Source organism: Schistocerca serialis, chromosome 7, assembly GCF_023864345.2.
Source record: "Schistocerca serialis cubense isolate TAMUIC-IGC-003099 chromosome 7, iqSchSeri2.2, whole genome shotgun sequence".
NCBI lineage: Eukaryota > Metazoa > Arthropoda > Insecta > Orthoptera > Acrididae > Schistocerca > Schistocerca serialis.
Window position 1 is genome coordinate 22068164 of NC_064644.1, and position 23067 is coordinate 22091230.

Here is a 23067-nt window from a genome sequence, read left to right on the forward strand (position 1 = left end):
GGTTATAGAATAGAAATGTGTATAGAGGGCGCATAGCGTACTGCACCTAGCGCCGAAATCAGACCGATACAATCAAGCGACTTCAGTATAACGTTGTTGGTTTACATTTTGCGCCAAGACCGAAATTTTAAAACTACCCTTTTGTGCCATGTTTTACACATTTATTTATTACGAACAAAAATTGTAAATAATTGTTGCTGTTATCGATACAAATCGAAATACGTCAAACGAGAAAAAGTAACTACAACAAAGTTGTAATTACAGTCGTCGCACTGCTAACACGCTTTGTGTACTGAAAAATACGGAGACATAATGGCATAAATAGTTGATATTGTAAGGCTAAGTTACGTGATTGTATGGCTATATAGCTACAGTGTGTCTGGAAAAGGTGGGAGTAGAGGACAATGAAACGAGCAAATAATTCTAATAAACTTGAGTCGGGAAACCAATGGATTCCCCGATACAGATGTGTGCACAAGTGTAGTCATGCCAGTGTTACAACACAGTTTAGAAACATCGGAAATGAGACGTAAATTATAAAGTGACAACCTGCCCTCGTTTGATTTTGTCATCATTTCGGATCTCTAAGGACTGTTAAATAGCGTTCCGACAACTTGTGTTTTTATCGTTGGTCGCCAATACCACGGCATCGTAGGTCCGTCGACTTGAACCCGTTGTTTGTATGGCGATACTTAAAATCTGTGATGTACTCAAGCCCTTTGGCAATTCGATGAACGAGAACACTTTGTGGATGGTTGTCGGTGTATTCGGAACACACCTTGGATTTTTGAACGTGTACAGGATCGACGAGAAAACTTGCTTAGACCTGCCTTCACACAAACGGTGACCGTGTGGAATACTTGTAAAGTGGTTGCCCTCAAGTGGGCGTCTGCAGTTAGAATCCTCTGAGATAGTGTTGATGTACTCGGTCGCAATACGTTGTATCAGGGACAGCGTTGATTTCGAGACGTTTGTTTATTAGTATTATTTGCTCATTTCGTTGTCCTACAATAGTCAAACGGCCTGTCTTTATGAGACACCTTCTAGATAAATTCGGTAGTGTCAGTTTGTTGATTCTATAGCGTTCGGAACAATTTTCACTTTCAGATAAGATTTATACATGACAGTCTGAGCCACTGCCCCCAGTTTCTCCAACCTTTGTGCTTCTTTTAAAGTAATCATATTAGGGAACTGTAGTTGTATAACATACAGTATGTGCGGTTAATACTACAGTTTCACAAGTGATGGACGAAGATGAAACTTATTGCACCAGAAAGTAAAAAAGGTTTGATTTCGTCCGTAAAATATTGAAGTGTGTAATAAATCACAAATATGCTGCACGTGATGGGTCCAAATTGTGTGTTCACTTTGGCGTACTAGGAAGCCATTTTTTGCAATACTTCCGTCGCAGAACAATTAAAATAGACTCGTAAGATAAGATAAGTTCAGTACAAGACCTAAAAAGTAACGGTGGCTTTGCCTTCTTTTCCTGTAGCAAAAACACTTGCAACGTTCACATCACTTCTAACTGTTCCAACGATATAATGAAATTCGGATTGTCCAGAGCGCTTACGCTGTGCCATAGTCAGGTCAGTTTGAAGTCTTGTGTGTTGGAGACAAAAATTCTTTTCCTCGCATCTGAATGCTCACACCTACAGTATGGAAATGACGGGAAGTGAGTCCATAACCTCGCGAAATACAGTGGTAATCTCCTGTAGTAAACACGCTTGAGGGTGGGGGAGCAGTGTGATGTACTCGGGAAACCACCCGCAGGGGATGGATGCGGCACGAACTGTGGGGTGCGTGGGGAGGCTGCGTTACGCAGGAAGGGCCGCATTAGGCGCCGGCTGTCCATTAGGGACCTGCTGCCGGTTCCCACCCCACCGCCGCGGCGTCGCCAAACGGATTCGAGTCCCGTGCCATTAATCTGGCCCACCCCGGCCCCAGGTCCGCACTCTCGGGCGCTAAGCGAATCCCCTGCGCCGCGGGTCGCGTGTTAATGCGCTTCGCAGCAAAGCAAATTACCTCGAGAGGGGGCGGAAGGCCGAGCCGCCGGAGAACCGATGTGAAATGTTGACTGCAGGAGCGGCAAATAGGTTGTGGCATCTTGTATACACGCTGCACAGCTTTCAAATTTCCCTCGATAGCGGCGACCGGCGTGCAACATCCTTACACGATACTGACCTGTCTGTCCGACGAGTGGGACAGAATATGCGAGGTTTACATTGATACTTGGCGCCTGTTCACTCGCTAGGAACACCAGGCGCCAGACAAATCGTAAACTCGTCGTTGAAGAGAACACAAAACTATCGGCCCAGGTTGCATTCCCGATACCTCGCGCACCACGGTGTCGGAACCTTTGTTCGTAACGCACTGTTGGTACTGCCTTGCTCGACACATCCCTCCCATTTGCGGCCGTTGCATTCTTCTCGAGGTACCCATGAGCCATTGTTTGCATGTAGTACTGGCCAGCGGTTGATCTCGAGCTCTCTACGAGCCAGATGTTCGATGTTTCGTTCCTGAAGATAGTAGTTGTTAAGTTGGAATGATACGGTGTTCGCCAATTCGGCGGTAAACTCTCGTGCTGACGATCCTTCGTGCCGTCAAATGACAAAGCGGTCACGGTCTAACACCCCAGGACTCGTTAACAGACCCAACTTGGGCCGCATGCCCCGATCACGATTAGAACACAGCGCGCTCCACTTAACTGCTCCGAGTATGTCGGTTCACTATTACGTTCGTATTTAGCGACTTCCTGCGGCGAGAACAGTGCAGTAAGTTGCCGATTATCCAGGTTAACATGGACCCGAGAGTGCAGGGATAATGGGAAAACACGGATGAACCGCAAATCGCGTGTTTTTATCGAAAACTGCTGTTTAATGCGTTTACAAGACTTACTACAGGCCAGATTTGAAAGCCTACTGCGTTACCTACGTGTTACGAGAAACTGAAAATTTATTAACCTAATTGCACTTAAAACAAATGGTATTTCAGATTTTCTTTGTTTTAGTTTCACTTTCTCATTGTTTATATGCCTATCCCATAATCCTGAGGAAGTTTGACCGGACACTCGTCCTTTTCTAACCTGTCTGTAACTATCCCTGTCTTTTCTATCGTTTACCTTTTATCTGTTGTCTTCTTTACATACGTAAACCCCCGTAATATCAGCAACGGCAAGAGTTATGATATTATTGAGGCTGGAAAAGTGATATCAACAACTGCATTCCTCTCGGCCAGGTTTAACTGTACGGTTTCAGTTCATATTAACACAATGCAACAATTCTGAAGGGAACGTTGCCAGAAGAAATGCTAAAATCGTTATTTTAGTATCGGCTTTCAATACGTTGGGAGTTACCCATTTTTAGCTCTTAGGGAAAGGGCTCGACAAACAAATAGAAAATAGTCAGTGGACATCATTGATGGGTAGAGACCCCGCATTTACCTGAAGATGAAATGGGGAAGGCGGAAAAATGTGTCAGTGGTGACCGACTGTGGGATTCGGCCCGAATCGTCTCCCGGCGGTAAAACACTAGTCACATGCCTAATAGTATATTGAACGAAAATATTCGTTCTAATTTTAACAATAGTTATATAGGCTTCCTTTTTTGAAAAGTCGCCGAAATGTGTAAGGATAATCTGCAAATTGGATAATCCTAATCAACTCGCTGATGATCGGGAGCTTGATATATTAAACGCTATTGTTCTTATTCATGTATCCATGGCATGCGTCTGTTCATCAACTTACAATGTATCTACAAGGTTATGAGATATACGGAAAGATTAGTATGCATAATACGGATTTTGGGGTCCAGAATTGGGCAATCTTTATTCGTCGGACATTTGCCGAAACTTAATCATCCAGCGTGCCGTCTTTTTGTACGCCCTGGCATACGAGGTGGTGTGTATTTTGAAGTTCTGCACATTCAGATGTTGGTTCTCCAGTAATGAATCCCCACCGCTCGAAGTTATGTTTGTACCTCATCATTTTCTTGTTCACAGTGTATGCAAAATCTTACACGTCAGGTGAGGTGTTTGAAAAACAGCAGCAGGCTCTTCCTTTAGATTTTAGATGTGTCCTCCTGGTGTTTGGCCGTAGTTCAGGTGATGATGCAGTTGCTTCAGTAGTTCGGAGGAAAGCTCTGCTTCGCTTCCCGACATGGTATGTCTAGGATGATTTTCCTGTTTCCTCGTCTCAACTTTTTCCGCTGATCTTTTTCTGACATGCGGGGCTGCTATGTATACTAGGTGGTAGAGTTTGTCAACTGAGTTTGGTCATAGGCAGCCTGTTATGTTGCGGCTTGTCTCATTGGGAGCACTGTAAAATTCTCAATAAATAAATAAGAAACAAAAAAAGCATTAGTAATAAAACTGAATTTGTATGATAGTATTATATAACATGTAGAACCACAGAATGTACGACCTTCTATGTAACAAAGGGCAGCACGTTTTTTACTTGAAAAGTAAATAAGTGTCTAGCAAGAAAATTAGGATTGTGTCAGTATATTCGCATTGTGAAGGGACAGATCAAGATAAGATGGATAGTTTTTATGAGTGATGTAGTTGTTAGAGTAAAGGACAAGGACAGTGTTCTGCTCATGGGTGATTTTAACGCCAGGATTGGAAATCGAACAAAGTGGTGGTGGTGGTTAGTGTTTAACGTCCCGTCGACAACGAGGTCATTAGAGACGGAGCGCAAGCTCGGGTTAGGGAAGGATTGGGAAGGAAATCGGCCGTGCCCTTTCAAAGGAACCATCCCGGCATTTGCCTGAAACGATTTAGGGAAATCACGGAAAACCTAAATCAGGATGGCTGGAGAAGGGATTGAACCGTCGTCCTCCCGAAATCGAACAAAAGGGTATGAAAAGGTTATGGGTAAATTTGGAGAGGATATGGAGGCCAACAGGAACGGGAAACAACTCTTGGAGTTCTGTGCCAGTATGGGCTTAGTAATCACAAACTCCTTTTTTAAACATAAGAACATTCACCGGTATACTTGGGAAGGCAGGGGAACCAGATCTGTTATTGACTATATAATAACAGATCAGGAATACAGGAAGGCTGTGAGGGACACACGTGTATTCAGGGGATTCTTTGATGACACTGATCATTATTTAATCTGCAGTGAAATTGGGATTGTGAGGCCGAAAGTGCAGGAGGTAAGGTCCATATGTAGGAGGATAAGAGTGGAGAAACTTCAGGATAAGGAAATCAGGCACAAGTACATAACAGCGATCTCAGAAAGGTACCAGTTAGTTGAATGTAGTCAATTACAGTCATTGGAAAAGGAATGGACAAGGTACAGGGACACAGTACTGGAAGTGGCTAAAGAATGTCTTGGAACAGTAGTGTGTAAAGGTAGGACGAAGCAAACAGCTTGGTGGAATGACACAGTCAAGGCAGCCTGTAGAAGGAAAAAGAAGGCGTATCAAAAATGGCTACATACCAGAACTCAGGTAGAAAGAAACAAAGCCAAACGGATAATTGCAGCATCCAAGAAGAAATCTTGGGAAGACTTTGGAAACAGGTTGGAGACTATGGGTCAAGCTTCTGGAAAACCATTCTGGAGTGTAATTAGCAGTCTTCGAAAGGGAGTTAAGAAGGAAATGACAAGTATTTTGGACAGGTCAGGAAAACTGCTGGTGGATCCTGTGGATGCCTTGGGCAGATGGAGGGAATATTTTGAAGAGTTGCTCAATGTAGGTGAAAATACGATCAGTAATGTTTCAGATTTCGAGTTAGAATGGGATAGGAATGATGATGGAAATAGGATCACATTTGAGGGAGCGGAGAAAATGGTCAATAGATTGCAGTGCAATAAAGCAGCTGGGGTGGATGAAATTAAGTCGGAACTCATCAAATACAGTGGAATGTCAGGTCTTAAATGGCTACACAGGATAATTGAATTGTCCTGGGAGTCGGGACAGGTTCCATCAGATTGGACAAAAGCAGTAATCACACCAATCTTTAAACATGGAAACAGAAAAGATTGTAACAACTACAGAGGTATCTCTTTAATCAGCGTTGTGGGCAAAATCTTCTCAGGTATTGTTGAAAGGAAAGTGCGAGTATTAGTTGAGAACCAATTGGATGAAAATCAGTGTGGGTTTAGGCCTCTTAGAGGTTGTCAGGACCAGATCTTTAGCTTACGGCAAATAATGGAGAAGTGTTATGAGTGGAACAGGGAATTGTATCTATGCTTTATAGATCTAGAAAAGGCGTATGACCGGGTTCCTAGGAGGAAGTTATTGTCTGTTCTACGAGATTATGGAATAGGAGGCAAACTTTTGCAAGCAATTAAAGGTCTTTACATGGATAGTCAGGCAGCAGCTAGAGTTGACGGTAAATTGAGTTCATGGTTCAGAGTAGTTTCAGGAGTAAGACAAGGCTGCAACCTGTCTCCACTGTTGTTCATATTATTTATGGATCATATGTTGAAAACAATAGACTGGCTGGGTGAGATTAAGATACGTGAACACAAAATAAGCAGTCTTGCATATGCCGATGACTTAGTTGTGATGGCAGATTCGATTGAAAGTTTGCAAAGTAATATTTCAGAGCTAGATCAGAAATGTAAGGACTATGGTATGAAGATTAGCTTCTCCAAAACGAAAGTAATGTCAGTGGGAAAGAAATATAAAAGGGATTGAGTGCCAAATAGGAGGAACAAAGTTAGAACAGGTGGACGGTTTCAAGTACTTAGGATGCATATTCTCACAGGATGGCAACATAGTGAAAGAACTGGAAGCGAGGTGTAGCAAAGCTAATGCAGTCAGCGCTCAGCTACGATCTACTCTCTTCTGCAAGAAGGAAGTCAGTACCAAGACTAAGTTATCTGTGCACCGTTCAATCTTTCGACCAACTTTGTTGTATGGGAGCGAAAGCTGGGTGGATTCAGGTTACCTTATCAACAAGGTTGAGGTTACGGATATGAAAGTAGCTAGGATGATTGCAGGTACTAGTAGATGGGAACAATGGCAGGAGGGTGTCCACAATGAAGAAATCAAAGAAAAACTGGGAATGAACTCTATAGATGTAGCAGTCAGGGCGAACAGGCTTAGATTGTGGGGTCATGTCACACGCATGGGAGAAGCAAGGTTACCCAAGAGAGTCATGGGTTCAGCAGTAGAGGGTAGGAGGAGTCGGGGCAGACCAAGGAGAAGGTACCTGGATTCGGTTAAGAATGATTTTGAAGTAATAGGTTTAACATCAGAAGAGGCACCAATGTTAGCACTGAATAGGGGATCATGGAGGAATTTTATAAGGGGGGCTATGCTCCAGACTGAACGCTGAAAGGCATAATCAGTTTTAAATGATGATGATGATGAGTAAATAAATTGATGTCATCCTGTAGTGTGTGCACAGAGTTCTGCCAAACCGGTACTGCGTGATCTGATGCAGAGAAACATAGAGCTAGAGCTTCCGTACGATACTTTTACTGCCGCGAACTGGGCTTCGTGTCCTAAACACAGCGGTCTCGGAAAGTGAGTGAGAGATCGAACTTAAGCAGGGGTAGGTAAGAGTGTCAATGTGCTGCAAAATTTAGTATACGTGAAGCTGTCGTTGCACAGTGGCGGCAGACGGCTGGCTGCGAGATAGCAGGTAGCTATCTGGAGGCATCCCGGGTCGTCACGGGTGGAAGGCACACGGCCGGGCCCGGACCTGGGTCACGCGATATTAATACGGCGTTATTTGGGGCGACACGGCGCGACACGTGCGGGCATAACTCGCGGCCTAATTGCCCGCGCGGGCCGCATCTCCGTCCGCGTCTCGTTAAACGGCGCTCTTCAAACGGGCCGCGCCCCCCGCCCGTCGCGCGACACTTTGTGCGCCGCCCGCGCAGCCCTAAAATTTGTCTTCGCCAGGGGGCGCCCCGGGAAAATGTGTCCCCGGCCGACCCGTGTTGCGGCTGACGTTAAAGATGTTTTCTGGTCGCGCCGCGCCGCAGATGTACGGCGCCGAAGACAAAATGATGGCCCGGAATGCGGCGCGCGCCGTTTCTCAGTGACGTGTCTGCCGTCCGCCGTCTGCTCTGGCAGCCCACGCCGGGCTCCGTCGCCAGGGGGCACTGGCCGCACCTCGCCGCGACTTTCCGGCCCGGGTTGACTTCTCGTCACTTCCCGGGTCGCAAATCGACAGCCAACCGCGTCGACTGTGGGACACTGACCTGAATCATCGACCGATTGTGCCGGCTACAGAGTCATAAAATCCCGAGACTGCGGGAAAGTCTCGCCGTCTTCTAACATCGAAAGTTTCACCTGATTGAAGGGGTCGTCGGAAGAAACTGGCAACGAGAGCGTATTTTGAGATACTGCTTGTTACGCACTTGTTTCAGTTTAAAGACAAGAAAATAAATGCAATAATACATAACAGTTTATACCGGGTACTTCTCCTAAGAGTCGCGAGGCACATTTTCTCTGGTATTTCAGCGGATATTTGCAATTTCGTGGTTTTAGTGTGTAGCTGGAGTAAGCCCAAACAAACGTTCATCACGTCTTTCATGCGACGCCTAGCGTCGACGGTTTAAAGGCACATTTTTAGCCATAGCATGTAAATCTATTTTTTCTTAATCAGAGAACCCTGTTTAGTAAAGCATGAAAGCCAATGCAGGTTATCTTGTGCGCGGTCGCATGTGATCGCTGGTGAGACACGGAAAGGATGTCTAGTCTTTTGTTAATTACGTCTTTTGTTATCTGTTCTGGAAAGGAGTCGAGGGAGAGCCTCGCACGTTAGGCTGGCCGCTCTAATTTAAACTCTGTAATTTTATAAGAAGTCACTGCGTACTGCAGGGCGCATATTCGCGCATACTAGTAATTATATAAGGAAATTTCCGCTGCGCACGGACGAGATACCGACGTGCGGATAATCAACGTATCACTAGTGATTAATATTGTATTCCCAATGTAAGTAGCATAGTGCGCTTCAGTAATTATAAAAATAACGCTATTGTGATTTCATTATTTGTTTAATCCATAATCCTAAAACATCAACATTATATGTAAACTGTATTTTCAGTATTTATCTCATTTTAGCCCAGAAATAACGTGGCCCACGAACCACCTCCTTACGGCGACGAAATTCTCAAAGTATATGTCCGATGCCACCTTGTCATGGTTTAAATATATTCACTGATTTTTAAACATTTCTATCCATCTCAATTCAATTCAACAAAAATTATAAAAAAACAATATGAATTAATCATATATATATATATATATATATATATATATATATATATATATATATATATATATATATATATATATATATAATTATTTACAACGGGAACGGGAAACTTTAGTACATTTCCTATTACGAAAAAAAAGATTTCTGAAGCGGAATTTCACGTGGCTGTTCGACAGAGAAGTCCTAAATTAGTCTACTGCAATACTAGTTTTACCGATACGTATTAATAGGGAGAGTAAAATACGAATAATAGCCAGTACTTCAACAGCGACTGTGGCCTGCGCTGCTCAGTCGCTGCTGGAGTACTGGCTATTCTTTGTATTTTACTCTCCCTATTAATACGTATCGGTAAAACTAGTATCGCACTACACAAATTTGGAATATCTGCATCGAACTGGCACCTAAAATTCCGCTTTAAATATCTCGATGTGTGTAACAGAAAACAAGAGAGACGAAATATTTTGATAAATAGAAAGCCTACATTGTGCATAAACAAAAATATAATTGGATGTAAAACGTTTGTTTTAATGGAATAATTTTAAGTCAGAAAGCGAGCTCTGTTGTAGGAGAAAAATAGTTTTGGGTGTAAATACTCCTTCAGTAAGACAGAGCGAGGTGATGCATTGATGAGGTATTGGACTCGCATTTGGCAGGATATCATTTCAAACCGTATCTACCCCAAACTGCAATGGCAAATGTCAGAACTGTTCCTTTGAAAAGGCGTGGCCAATTTCCTTCCCCACCCCTCTCTATTCTGAGCTTGTGCCCTGTATATAATCACTCATCACCTATGGAACATTAAACCCTGATCTTCCTTCCCTCTTCAAAATCTCGCGCTTACGTGGAACTGCTAACAGACAGAAAACATCAAACGACCTTTAGCAGTTCCGGAAGTCAAGTTTGGAATGTTCCTACACAACTACGATATTTCTTGAGTAGGAGTACTCCTTCGAGAACCTGACAGATTGTCTGAAGTGTGTCTTACAATAGGCCTACAGTCTAAAATTCTTGGCCTTACCTCTTTAGGAGAGTATTGCTGCTTTTTGGAAAATATAGTTATAGGCATGTGTATGAATATCTTCTGACATTTATTTTGCAAAAACCTGAGACTGACTGTGATGGTGGTTTGTGTTACAGGGCGTACATACAATGACCTCAACCAATACCCCGTGTTCCCGTGGGTGCTCACCAACTATGAGACAAAGGAGTTGGACCTGAGTCTCCCTAGTAACTATCGCGACCTCTCAAAGGTAAGTATGCACTGTCGCTAGAAGAAGTTGTTACTGCTGCAGCACTCACAACTAATTTATGCTGGGAGGATGGGTGCTAGTCCTGCAAGGTATGCAATAGAACTTGTGTGAAGTTTGAAAAGTAGGAAATGCGGTATTGGCGGAAGTGAAGCTGTGACGGTGATTCGTGAGTCGTACCTGGACAGTTCGATAAGTAAAAGGCAAAGGTCCCAGGTTCGAGTCCCAGTCGAGCACACAGTTTCAGTTTTCCAGGAAGCTGGACTTCTTACACATATCTGGAATTTCTCTTCAAGGTTGAACGAATAAATAAATAAGTTCACTTATGATAAAACGTTGGCCACCCAGCTGAGGGAAACCGAGCCTTGACCCCCATTCTACAATCTGTGTTTGAGCACTTCTGAGCATCACAAGTAATTACATACCAATATCGGAATGCCGTGACCCAATTCTTCAGTTGTTGTTAGAACTGCTGCAGCCCACTTCATTAAATAACTTCAAATGTAAATCTTCCCAAATTATTAGTTGTTTCTCCTCTGTTAACTGACTTTTATGCATTGAATGAGTTAACAGCTTTTTGGGCTGTGAATGTTGCATGAATCCTGTATGTTATCTTTTGCTGTGCAACAAATATCAGCATTCTGTTGAGGAGAGTTTCTGGAGTCTCCAGATTGTATGATCAGGCTGGAGCTACAGGCAACGTAGGCATTATCTGTGATGAACTGATAGTTTTTCATGACTGTGGCTACTCGTTAGTCAAGCTTCTGTCCTTCTGGTTGAAGTTGGTATGGAGACTTATTACAGCCTGTCCAAATACTCAGTTATTGTAATTATCTGTTTTAGCAAAAAACAAATGCTACAGTGCCAAAACGATTTTCCCTGATTAAGTTTTTGGCTCCATGTTAGGCACTGCTTTTGGAAGCCACTACTCTCACATTTAATGATTCACATTCAGATCAAATCCCACCACATATGTTTCATGCACTAAAAATATGTGGCAGGCTAGCTTCGCTTGATTTAACTTGCTGGCATCCAACCTCACAGCAATACGTACTTATTTTACTTTTCTTGCTACGAAAGTAAATGTGATTTTGATAATATTATTACCCTTTTGGTCTGAAGTAAGGAATGTTTTACATTTGACTCTCCATAGAACTCTGGGGAAGATGAAATATGATCTACCATTTTCAGAGGATAATGTTTCAGTGAGGAGAATCCAAATGCATAGCCAGAAGCAAAAAAGACTCATCAATCTGGAAGGTCAACAGAATGTGAAGCTCTGCAGTTGGTTTTTCTGAAGCTTACTATCCACAGATTATGATACATGTCTTGAGTGTAGATCTATGTAACTGATAAATGCAAGTGAACTAAATTAACTGATGTGATCCTTTCATATTTTTGTGAATATTTCATCTTTTTGGTGATTGTTCTTCTATGTCCTTCGATACGGGTTTATTAGATGTAGTGCTTGACTTTTCTGTAAATTCTTGTTGTCCGCTATAGTTTTGAATTTAATTTCGTCTGGTATAATGACTTCTGACATACTTTCAATTTAAATTAGCTAGCAATTCCTAGCTTCCACTGGAAAGAAAGAGTAAAGAATTCATTAAGTCAGTTTAGAACTTTCCAAATCAGATTTTACATCTCTGTCTCTGAAAGCAGTGAAGATTTTTTTCAGAATGTTGGTATGCAATAATTCATGTACTTTCCTTTCAGCTGTACTCTCGCAGTAGAGATTTTTCAAAACGCTCTGTAAAATCTTTCTTCCATGTCTTTTTACATCCTTATTAGTTTGCATCCAGTTATAATGATTTACAGTGCACATAATGTTTCAGGCCTACATAGATTTCTGCAAATTCTTATCTTTGCCTTGTTCAATATTGAGGTACTGCAGCAATCCTTCCATATATTACAGTTTGGGTTACAATTTCATGGAGTTCTTGAAGGAAGTAGGTCACTTCTTACCTGTTGGAAAATATTGCCAAACAACTGAACGCAATTTTGTGTTCGCCTCGTCTGATGCTAATTATGCCAATTTGTATATGTTTTCTTTTCTTGTTTGTGGCAGTCTCTTACATTATATTTAATATATGCCCTGTCATGTTGCAGCCAATTGGAGCTCTGAATCCCAGCCGCAGAGCTTACTTTGAGGAGCGCTATGCTAGCTGGGAGCACGAGTCCATCCCACCGTTCCATTACGGCACACATTACTCCACTGCTGCATTCGTACTCAATTGGCTCATCCGTGTGGTATGTAACGTGCTTCCATTATTCCACGTATGATCTAAGTAAAAAGGATACAATAGCCAACTTACCATGCAAAATAGTAAGAGTATTTGTTAACACTGATATTGGAAAGATCATTTCAGGTGGAGAGATTTGCATCTTGATGTATTGCACAAATATCTAGAGCTGGAGCCCTTGTCATAGATTTTCACATAAAGTGCATTGTGCACATTGTGTACCAAAGACAGAGTAGAGCCATTTGGTGCACTTCTGTGTCCGAGGCTAAACAGATAATTGTGTTGCACACCATAGAGTGTGCTTAAGAGTCATTATGGGCATTAGTAACAAACTGACACTTATGGCTAAGGCCATGAAGTTCAACGGCCCTGTATGACTTGTTTGGTAAGTAAGAGCTGCTGGTTCTTGTAAAAGGGCAAGCTGACACTGTAATTGATGCATTGTAAGTGGCATACACAAGAGGAAGAAGGCTTAGCACAACGTTTTGTTTGTCACACCAAAATCCAAAAAATGCTGTCTGAGTCTTTTTTCGTAAGCTTCCCAATGCTTGGCTGAATCGTCATATGGAAGAAAAGTGAGTGGAGGGACCAGTGGAACGTTACCTGTCTGTTAATGGAAGTGAACAAAATGATCACTGCCGAAGTAAAATTGTTCACTCAGGGCTGGTAGCGTGGTGTCGATAACTTGATCAAACTGCACTTATAGACTGCACATACACAAACCTTCCCATCCGTGTTGCCAGTTGTGTAGTAACCAAGTAATACATGAAACTGATACAAGTAACACAAATACGGCTCTATTCATAAGGTTCTCTTGAATCTAAACATAACAAGACACAGAATGACATGTGAGTGGTGCAACTGGATGAATATAGTCAGTCAGCACTGCTGTGTGCATATATGTGTGTGCAAGTCGCTGGCAAGCAGCTCGGCAGAGCCCGAGCTATGCTCACACCTCCCGTAGGTGGCCTCCAGTGGCTGGCCCCTGCTGTTACAGTTGGTGGTCAATTCAAGCACACAAACCTGGTGACACCACAGTTGACACACTCACAATCATACTCACATGCACTAGTAGCAGGATACGGCATGAATAAACTCCCACATGTGAATTTTAGTTAAAACATGGTACATTTTCTGACTTTTAATATATACTAAATCAATAGTGGTACGTTACTCTATATTAGTGGACATAGAGTTTATGAATTTGAAAACTCATCACAGAGTGAACTCACATGGCTTCTGCCATGTTTCTTTTATAATTTTACTATAATTAAAACTGAATTTAGCTGTTGTTGTTTCCCAGATTTTCACAAATTACAATTAAAGGTTTAAATTTCTGAGTTACTGAATGGAGGATTTTCTTAAGCAAGAAATTTCAGATACAGTAATAATTTCTAAAGAATTACACTGGTTACTTTGTCTAAATATGTGAGTCTATTTCAGTAACAATATTTTATCCAAAGATGTTAGTTACTTCAAAATTGATTGAGTACAGGTGCTGATATGCTGATACCATATCTATGGCACTGGTTGTATGAGTACTCTGTTTATTTTTACTGCATTTTTGTTCACTGTATCAGAAAGTCTGTAATTGTTTGTATGTTTGAATAACAACAATGATAACAGAACTTGAAATTACTAATATTTTGTACTTACCACAGTCTTTAGCCAAACTAATTATACTAATGGATTCAGAATAACCAAAAGAACGTATTTAACAATGAAGTTGAGTTGAATTAGGATTAATTATGGATTTGCAAATTTCACATCCAAACATTTATTACATTCACAGCTGTATTAGATTTGGGAAAATAATTTTATTTTTGGAAGGAAAGTCCAGGTTTCCCACCATCTTTCTGTGTTCTCTCCGGTCCAGTCCTCTCCTCTTTTTTTCAACACACTTGTCCATACCTTCCAGCCATTTATCAGTTGGTTCCACTTCGTAATTTCCATCACATCTCCATTTCATGTATTTTCTTGGGAATCTTCTTGGTGTCCATTCTCTTTAAATGCCCATACCACTTTAGCCCTGATGTTCCTATCCTACTGTGCACAGTACTGTGTCTGTTCATTGTTCCACATTTCCTTCACATTAAATGAAATACTTTCCATTTTGTTGTAAAAATATTATTAAATTATGTTTATGCCATAACATCTATATTTTGTGTGTGAATTTTGCCACAGGAACCAATGACAACAATGTTTCTGGCACTCCAAGGTGGAAAATTTGATCATCCTAACAGGCTGTTTTCATCACTGGCACTATCCTGGAAGAACTGTCAGAGGGACACCTCTGATGTAAAGGTTAGTTTAGGGCTATTAATTTGAAACTGAAAGTTCAAATTCCTCTGTGCATTGTATTCAATAATATTGAATTAAATATGCTCTTTCTACATTTTGTCATCCAGCTTCTTTAGGTCCATGGGTGTTGCCTTAAATTCAGATACTTTACATTAATTTCTTCAATCTTGAACTATTTGTCAAATACAAATTTTATTTCATCCAACTTTATACATTTCTTCCAGCCACTCAAAAATAATAGTCACTTACTTCTAAGTACAGGGTGTCCCAAAAAGAGTGACCCGATTTTAACTATTTTAATATTGAGACAAATGTCACTAGGTAACTGAAACAGCGCTAGATGTAATGCATGGTCTAGAGTTTGAGAAAAAAATCTGCTAGATGTTGCTACAAGCGCTGACCTGGAGCGTGGACATGGAGGATGACACTTTTATGTCACGGTTGATATTCAGCAATGAGGCAATTTTTCATAATGGCAGTAAGGTTCACCATCATAATGTGCGTATATGGGGGCTCAAAAATCCTCATGAAACAATTGAACATGAATGTGATTCATCAAAAGTGAATGCTTTTTGTGCTGTTTCGCAAAGCAAGGTTTATGGGTCCTACTTTTTTGAGGAAGAAACTGTAACAGGACAATCATATCTTGCAATGCTACGGTACTGGTTATTTTCACTACTTGACTTTGACAATTTCATCTATCAGCAAGATGGAGCACCACCACACTGGCACTACAACGTGCGCAGTTTCCTCAATGCCGACGTGCCTCAACGTTGGATGGGGCGTACAGGACTGCGAGACCAGACTTTACCCTCTTGGCCTCCTATGTCCCCTGACTTATCATCATGTGATTTCTTCCTGTGGGGATATGTTAAATAATGTGTTTGCATTCCTTCCTTACCTCATGACATTGATGAACTAAAAACCAGAACATCAGCTGCTGTAGCTTCAGTGACAGAAGACACCTTACACTCAGTTTGGGATGAATTTGGCTATCGGCTAGGTGTCGTCCGTATTGAACATTTATGATGGATTTTTATAAACTTCTGTCTTTTCTGAGTAATTTAGTATGCAAGACAGAACTGTATCCGCTGAACCAGGGATCTGCCCTTGATAATTGACCAATGTGTGCTGCAGTCAATGGTAGCTGTAGCTCAGCCAAGTGTGGCAGATCTTGATGATAGAAGTTTAGCATGACCAGAAAGCAATGTAATCCCTTAGCAGTCTTTCGTTCACAATCTACAGGATGGCTTTGACTTTTTCCAGTATTGGTAGCAAGATGGCAGATGAAATCTCGTGTCTGACCAAACATGCACTTAGTGGTGTTGAGAACCATGCTACAGTGTTCTAAGCACTTAAAAACTTCAAATTAAATGCTGTTTGTGTTGCTCAGCTGTGGACAAGGCAGTGAGGAAGACTTAATCAATAAATCTTTGCATGTCTGCACAGCATTCCTTAGGCCAAATGTCATTAAACGGCTCTCAAACAATCCAAATAGTGATGATGACTGTCTTTGGAATATCTTCCTCTGCCACTGGAATTTGTGTAAACATCTTAGCATAATGAAGCACACTGAATAAGGTCGCTCGGGATAAAGCATGATTGTAGTTACATAGCAAAGGCTCTGAGTACTGGTCCGGCACTCTTAAAGTTTTAAGTGTGTGATAGTCTCCACACGAACACCATGCACCACCCTTCTTTGATACAAGCTGTAATAGAGAAGACTGTGGACTACTGGATGGACGAATGGTGCCTTGATGCCAAATTCCACCTTCACAATGACTAAGCACTCAGGACCTAACATCTGGGTCGACATGAGATAGGCAGACTATTAGTCAGTAGTCTTAATATGATTTATGATATTGTGACATACCTCTAAAGGCACTCCAGGCAGGCATGCCAAGGCTGGAAACTGTTGCAGTAGGCCCGACTACTCGCTGTCACTGCTGGCCACTTGCAAAATCTTGGCCATTGCACTACATCAGAAACCCGAAGCTGTCAGGCTGATGATGCTGTTAACAATTCACGCATTCATCATGTCTGGTAGTTGTGGTTGAATACCAAAAAATCAGCTCTAATGATGGGCTCCATGACATCCACAATTGTAAATGCCCATGCTTACATGAGATTGTCATCCAATTCCATATGCCACGTACCGTACATTGTTATAGAAGAACTGTTTGCCACAGATAGACAAACAAGGTTGGTGGTTGACTGCCATATAGCAGGGTCTGTGGAGATACAGATCTGACCCTGTGTCTACTAAATACTTGCAGCCTGATTTGCTGGTACTTATAAACAGGTGCTCTGATTGTGCTCAGCAGTGGGATGATGTGGCTATGCCCGATTGCCACTGGCATCTGGGAAGGCAAAAGATGTGGTGCATTTGCATGCCATGTCACCAAATCTGCAATGATACCAACAGATGGATGGTTTACCTGTCCCAGAAGTCAAAGAGGTTGCAGAAGAATGGCTTCTTGACCCTTTATGGTATCAGTTTCTGTCATTACTATGATCAGGATGGGATAACAACTCGCTAATCTGTTTGGTGAGCACACCAACCTTGACTGCAAGATTGTCGTAGTCTGCACATGTTGCCATTGTTGGTGATATGCTGTTACACAGTGCTGTCACTGTACTTATTGGTGCAGCCGTCATTATATCCACGATCTTGACAGCCAAATCGGCCACTGAATCAGAGGGCATCACTGTTAGTGATCCTATTATTGTCTTCACTTGTGGTGCGGATGCACGTAGCAAGTTGGCAGGCACTGTGCCAATGATGACTTTTTTCCCAAGTGCCTAAGACATGGAGATGGCTTCCTATTGCCAATATCCTCCTGCATTAAATCTTGCCTAATCTGTTCTTCTTAAGATGCAGAGATTCTACATATTAACTCTGACTTAAGCTTCTCACAGGAGTTCATGGTAGGTGGTGCAGTTATATGTCTTCAATCTTGGCTGCATACTGAATGTCCAACTGGCTCACAACTATTGTGAATTTGGTAGAGTGCATAGCTATTCCGGCATAACCAAAATTGGCTTCCACTTGTCCAAACCATAGTGTTGGGTTATGTGGCCTAAAGGGTGATAAACGTATGGTAAGTCTGGAAATACTGCCATAGTTCATAAATCTTGATTCACTCGCAAATTGAGTTACTCTTTTGTGATAGTGCAGGCTAAATCACATCAGGGTCACCATTGTCTGAACCTCTAGTTGTTAGCTCTCCAAACGTACAATTGTGTGTTCTACTTTAGCCAGATAGTGTGTAATTTTAAATGCCAATTGATCTCTTAATTGAGTGACTTCATTAACTGATGACATACAGGAGGTACGTGAATAACAATGTAATAACTGTGTCAATAAATGAGGTTGAAGTAAATACGAATAGTCTCTAATTGCAAGAAAAATTCTCTGACATCTCCATAACTATAAACAGTCAAGGAAAGCTGTAACATCGCAGTGCACAACACAAAAAAACCAGTGCCTCTGGCATGAACTTTTTGACAGTGCACGTGAGCGCGGCAGCTGACATCAGTCTCAGCTGATGGCACTCTGCAGGTGCAACAGAAATACATATATTTATAAAACCTGTAATATCTTGTCTCTAGAAACTATAAATGAACAAACTCATGCGCGTACCTAGAAAATCACAACATTAACTGACTGACAACGTGTTGTAAAACTAAGTCAGCAGATCAATTAGCGCACAAAGCAAAACCCTATACTGAACACAGTGGTACCTTTGATAACATATTGTCTACTAGCTGAATCTCAGCAGACAGACAAAATTGAGATGCCTGCTGTGGTGTAAACACACAATGAAATTTTATTTGTTAGCTACCTTTTTATGGATGAGAATGAAGATTTCAAAGTAGTTAGCAAATAAATTGACATCAGTTACATGGTATGCTGTATGAGAAAACCAGACATGTAACATGTTTATGATATGTGAGGGGAGAAACAGAAATACAATAAAAGGCCACTGATATTAGCTAAATTGTCACTGAAAGTAATTAGGGTTTAACAAAGTGTAGCATCAATGTGGACCCACAAATCATAAATTGTGTGCAGAGTGTCCAATGGTTATTATCCTTCTGTCTAACCTTGTAAAGTTAGGTGACACACAAAACAGTTTATTATTATTATTATTATTATTGTTATTATTATTATTATTATTAATTTTTGCCAAATTTAATGGGAGAATAATCACTTGTTAGTAGTAGAGACATTCCTAAATTCATAGGTGTTACAAGTACAGAATTATGGTAGTACTTTGTTGTCAGAATAAAGAATTTGATGGAAGTCCTCATGTTTTTGTGACTTTTATATCTTTACAGGAACTCATACCAGAGTTTTTCTTCCTTCCGGAAATGCTAGTGAATGCAAATCGTTATAGACTGGGCCAGCAAGAAGATGGCACAGCTGTAGGAGATGTAGAACTGCCTCCCTGGGCTTCATCTCCTGAAGAATTTGTTCGTATCAACAGAATGGTAAGAAGAATCAGTTCTTATAGGGTATTAGTAAAATAATAACTGTTCATTTTCCAGAGGTCCTTTTTTTGTGCATATGTATTGTGTAATTTCACCGTGAAGCAGTACGAACTTGATTTTCATACCACATAAATCTCTTGTCCTTTCTTCTTTGATCATCATACTGTGATTGTTGAATTTGGTGAACCATTGTTAAATAACATAAGCAAGCAATGCTACTGAAATTATTTTTCAGTCTCCTCATATTTGTTGTCACTTGGTAACAGTTCAGTAAGCAAATTGTATTCAGTAATTTTCACAGCTAATATATCTGCGGTCAAAGTGATTTGCAGAATTTTTAAGTTTATAACATATTATCTTGTCACTCTGAGTGACATAGATTGTTTATGAGATATCTGCTAGCCCCTGATTGACTCATACATTGTGCACAACATCTATTTGTGGATGCATCTATCACAGAAATTTATGAGTTGACAAAATAGCGAACTGTTAATGATAGCAAAATTAAAGGATACAGCAGTACTACAGGCAAAGAAATAAGTTTGTTTATCTAGAATCTGTATGTCAACAAATGGCCAAATTATAGGTACTACTCTGTGGGAGAGTAATTTAATGTGCACAGGGGTTCCCAAAATATGCCAAGAGATTTCAAGAAAGTCCAATTCCATAAATGGACTAATTAACAAATTAACAGGTTATTTTAGTGAACTTGTACATTTTTGTAAATAGAAAAATCAAATGAGCAAAACTATAGTACTGAATTTCAGAAATCATTTCATTTTAAGATACACATTGTACAAAACAGAAATTTCAATTACAAGCACCATTTGAAGTAGTGAGTTTTGGAAAAGTAAAACTTTTGTTGGAAAGTGGAAAATAAGGGCTTTTGAGTGAACTAGGTCAATTTCAGAACAAACAAACATTTTAACGTCCTTGAATTTTGACAGCCACACGGTCTATGGGTAACATAAATTCTGAATCGTTCTTTAAGTAAGATATTTTCAAGTAATCTAACTGTACTATTTTATGAAGTTCCAACATTCTGATGGAGGATAGTACCAGCAACTTGGGTTATTAAGATCTTTATTTACTTTCAATATCCATCACAACTGTATTAATAGTTATTTATTTGTGGTGAGTAGTTTCTCAGCCAGTTATGTCCATTTTCAAACCATAGCCTTAGATGTAACTGTAAGTGGAGGGAACTGTATGATTACACTTACATCTAAGACCATGGTTTGGAAATGGATGTGATTGTCTGAAACTAGTCACCACAAAGAAATAACTGTCATCACAACTATGATGGATACTGAAGGAAAATAAAGATTTTTTAACTATACTATTGTCATGAATAACCAGGAAACTATGCAGTGAATAATAAACATTTATCAGATGTATCATGAATAAGAATTTAGATTTTTTGTAGCTGTGATATGCAATACGTGAACAAGGGAACAAAGAAAACATATTTTATGTGTTTAAGGAGTAGAATTGTAGCAAGTGGAACCATCCTACCTTGCTGTGTCTCAACTGCTAATGTTAACTATCCTTCAATGTTTGAAATACCAGTAGTCATCATTATCTTTCCACATATTAGCCATTACTAGACTATGCAAAAAATACATTAAAAATTTAGTCCTAACAAGGAATTATTATAAATACGTTCATTATACATATCATTTCCACTTCTTCACTAAAAAAGTAATTCATTGACTCGCTCATCATGTGAATTGTGGAAGCTTGTAATTACTGTTTTGCTTTAAAATGTGCACATCAAAAAAATAACATTATGTAACATAATCTTGGAAATCAGTAACTACTTACCACATTTTGGAACAATGACGACTTGAGTAAGACTGACTGATACCCAGAAGCAGTTGGGGAGGAGGAGGGGGTGGGGGAAGGCTTTGACAAGTAAAGGGATCATATGTAATTGTTGAAGAATATTCTGAGTTAGAAAGAGATCTATGGAGTAGATTAGGAGTGAAAAGTAACAGAAGACTATAATAGCTCTAACTGAAAACTGAAGGTTCTAATAATGAGTAATAATTATTTATGTTTTAAAGTTTCAAGTTAAAACCTGGAAGCATGTATTGGGAATATGTGCAAATGATAGATGAAGAGAAACAGAGGTGAGATGAGCTGTGGTGTTATAGGATGGTGAGAAAGGGGTGTGTGAACTAAAGAGTTATACATTGTAGTAGCAAAAGGTGAGAGACCAAGGAAAAACACAGGTAGTAGATGGGCAGAAGAATAAGATAGAAACAAGAGCACAGAGACATTGCAAGCTACCATCCTTTATCCATGGCATTAACTACATCTTTGATTTCCTCAAACCACTACTTATTTGAGAAAAGAAACCTCTCACTGTACAACATCACTCTGGGCTGGTTCCTGTTGATCATCTGCTGTTCAAAAAATGTGGCTATTGCATTCACTTCATGAAATGAGTTTATTATTGCAAAAAATATCTCTCATCACTGAGGGGAAAAAAGCTGCAGTGCCTGTTTAGTTTTGAAATCTAGGCATCAAATCCATTGATGTCCAGAGACTTCCCTCATTACTTATGATTCATTATTATGTGTATGGCTTTACTGCAAAACCTATTCCCTGTGCCCCCTTTAATCTTGTGACCACATCCAAAATTGAATGTGTATTTCAGATTGCAGTATTATCATAAAAATGTGTGTAGCAAACTCACATTTGTGTTCATCAAAAGAATATCTACAAGTTATTATTACTGCAGGCATGTCTTTCACCAACGTATGTTATGTAAAGTGCATTAAACTACTGCCTTCAAAAGACTGATGACTTAGATGAAACATGAAATAAATGTTGTGACACGACATCAAACAGTGATGGAAAAATGTTTACAATATCCCTATTCCAGCATCACTTCATAACACTTATATTTTTCATTTAAAACAGGACTTGAAAATCTTTAGATATCAGATTTATTCTTATATTTTAACAAAAATGATTGATATTTGTTTTAGATATATACTGGTATCTAAATCAGTGCAAATATTTTGCAGAAAGTATGTAGTTTTGCCTTAGACTTTTTATGGCAGTGTACGTGGTGTTCATGTGTGGCAGTGCACTGAAAAAGTAAAGTTGTACTGTAGAGCTTTTTGTATTTGTGTGGATGAACCAGTTCTCGGAGAAAGTAATGACATACCACCTCCAATATGACTATGCTCATTAAGTTACTGTGGTGTTCGAATGCATTTTTGGGTGGTGATCAGCTTAATTTGTGGAGTAGATACTTTATACAGTAATTGTATTCTTTCTGCGGTTCTCCTGATTGGACTGTGCCTCAGAGAACCAATGAAGTTTAAAATAAACTGAGTTTTGTCTTGCCAGAACCACAAATCCTACATTATTTCATTTTCCCTTGGTGATTCAGATGGCTGTATTCATTTTGGCATGGAAATTAGTTGATTCTTGTTCATTTCAGGCCTTGGAATCTGAATTTGTGTCCTGCCAATTGCACCAGTGGATTGACCTCATTTTTGGATATAAACAGAGGGGTGAGTAATGTGATCTACATTCATTTCTGAAATTTAAAAGTGCTTTAGATTCAGAGAATCATGTCAGCT

The 23067-nt window shown here is 40.3% G+C and overlaps 1 protein-coding gene across 1 annotated transcript in view; it reads left to right on the forward strand.

The window, feature by feature from the left end:
- Positions 1 to 23067, forward strand: part of LOC126412765 (neurobeachin) — a 1487907-nt gene that overhangs the window by 1443213 nt on the left and 21627 nt on the right. The window contains exons 39-43 of the mRNA XM_050082518.1: positions 10321 to 10433; positions 12540 to 12680; positions 14858 to 14977; positions 19316 to 19468; positions 22926 to 22998. Coding sequence (XP_049938475.1) covers positions 10321 to 10433; positions 12540 to 12680; positions 14858 to 14977; positions 19316 to 19468; positions 22926 to 22998 — 600 coding nt within the window. The remainder of the gene's footprint in view (positions 1 to 10320; positions 10434 to 12539; positions 12681 to 14857; positions 14978 to 19315; positions 19469 to 22925; positions 22999 to 23067) is intronic.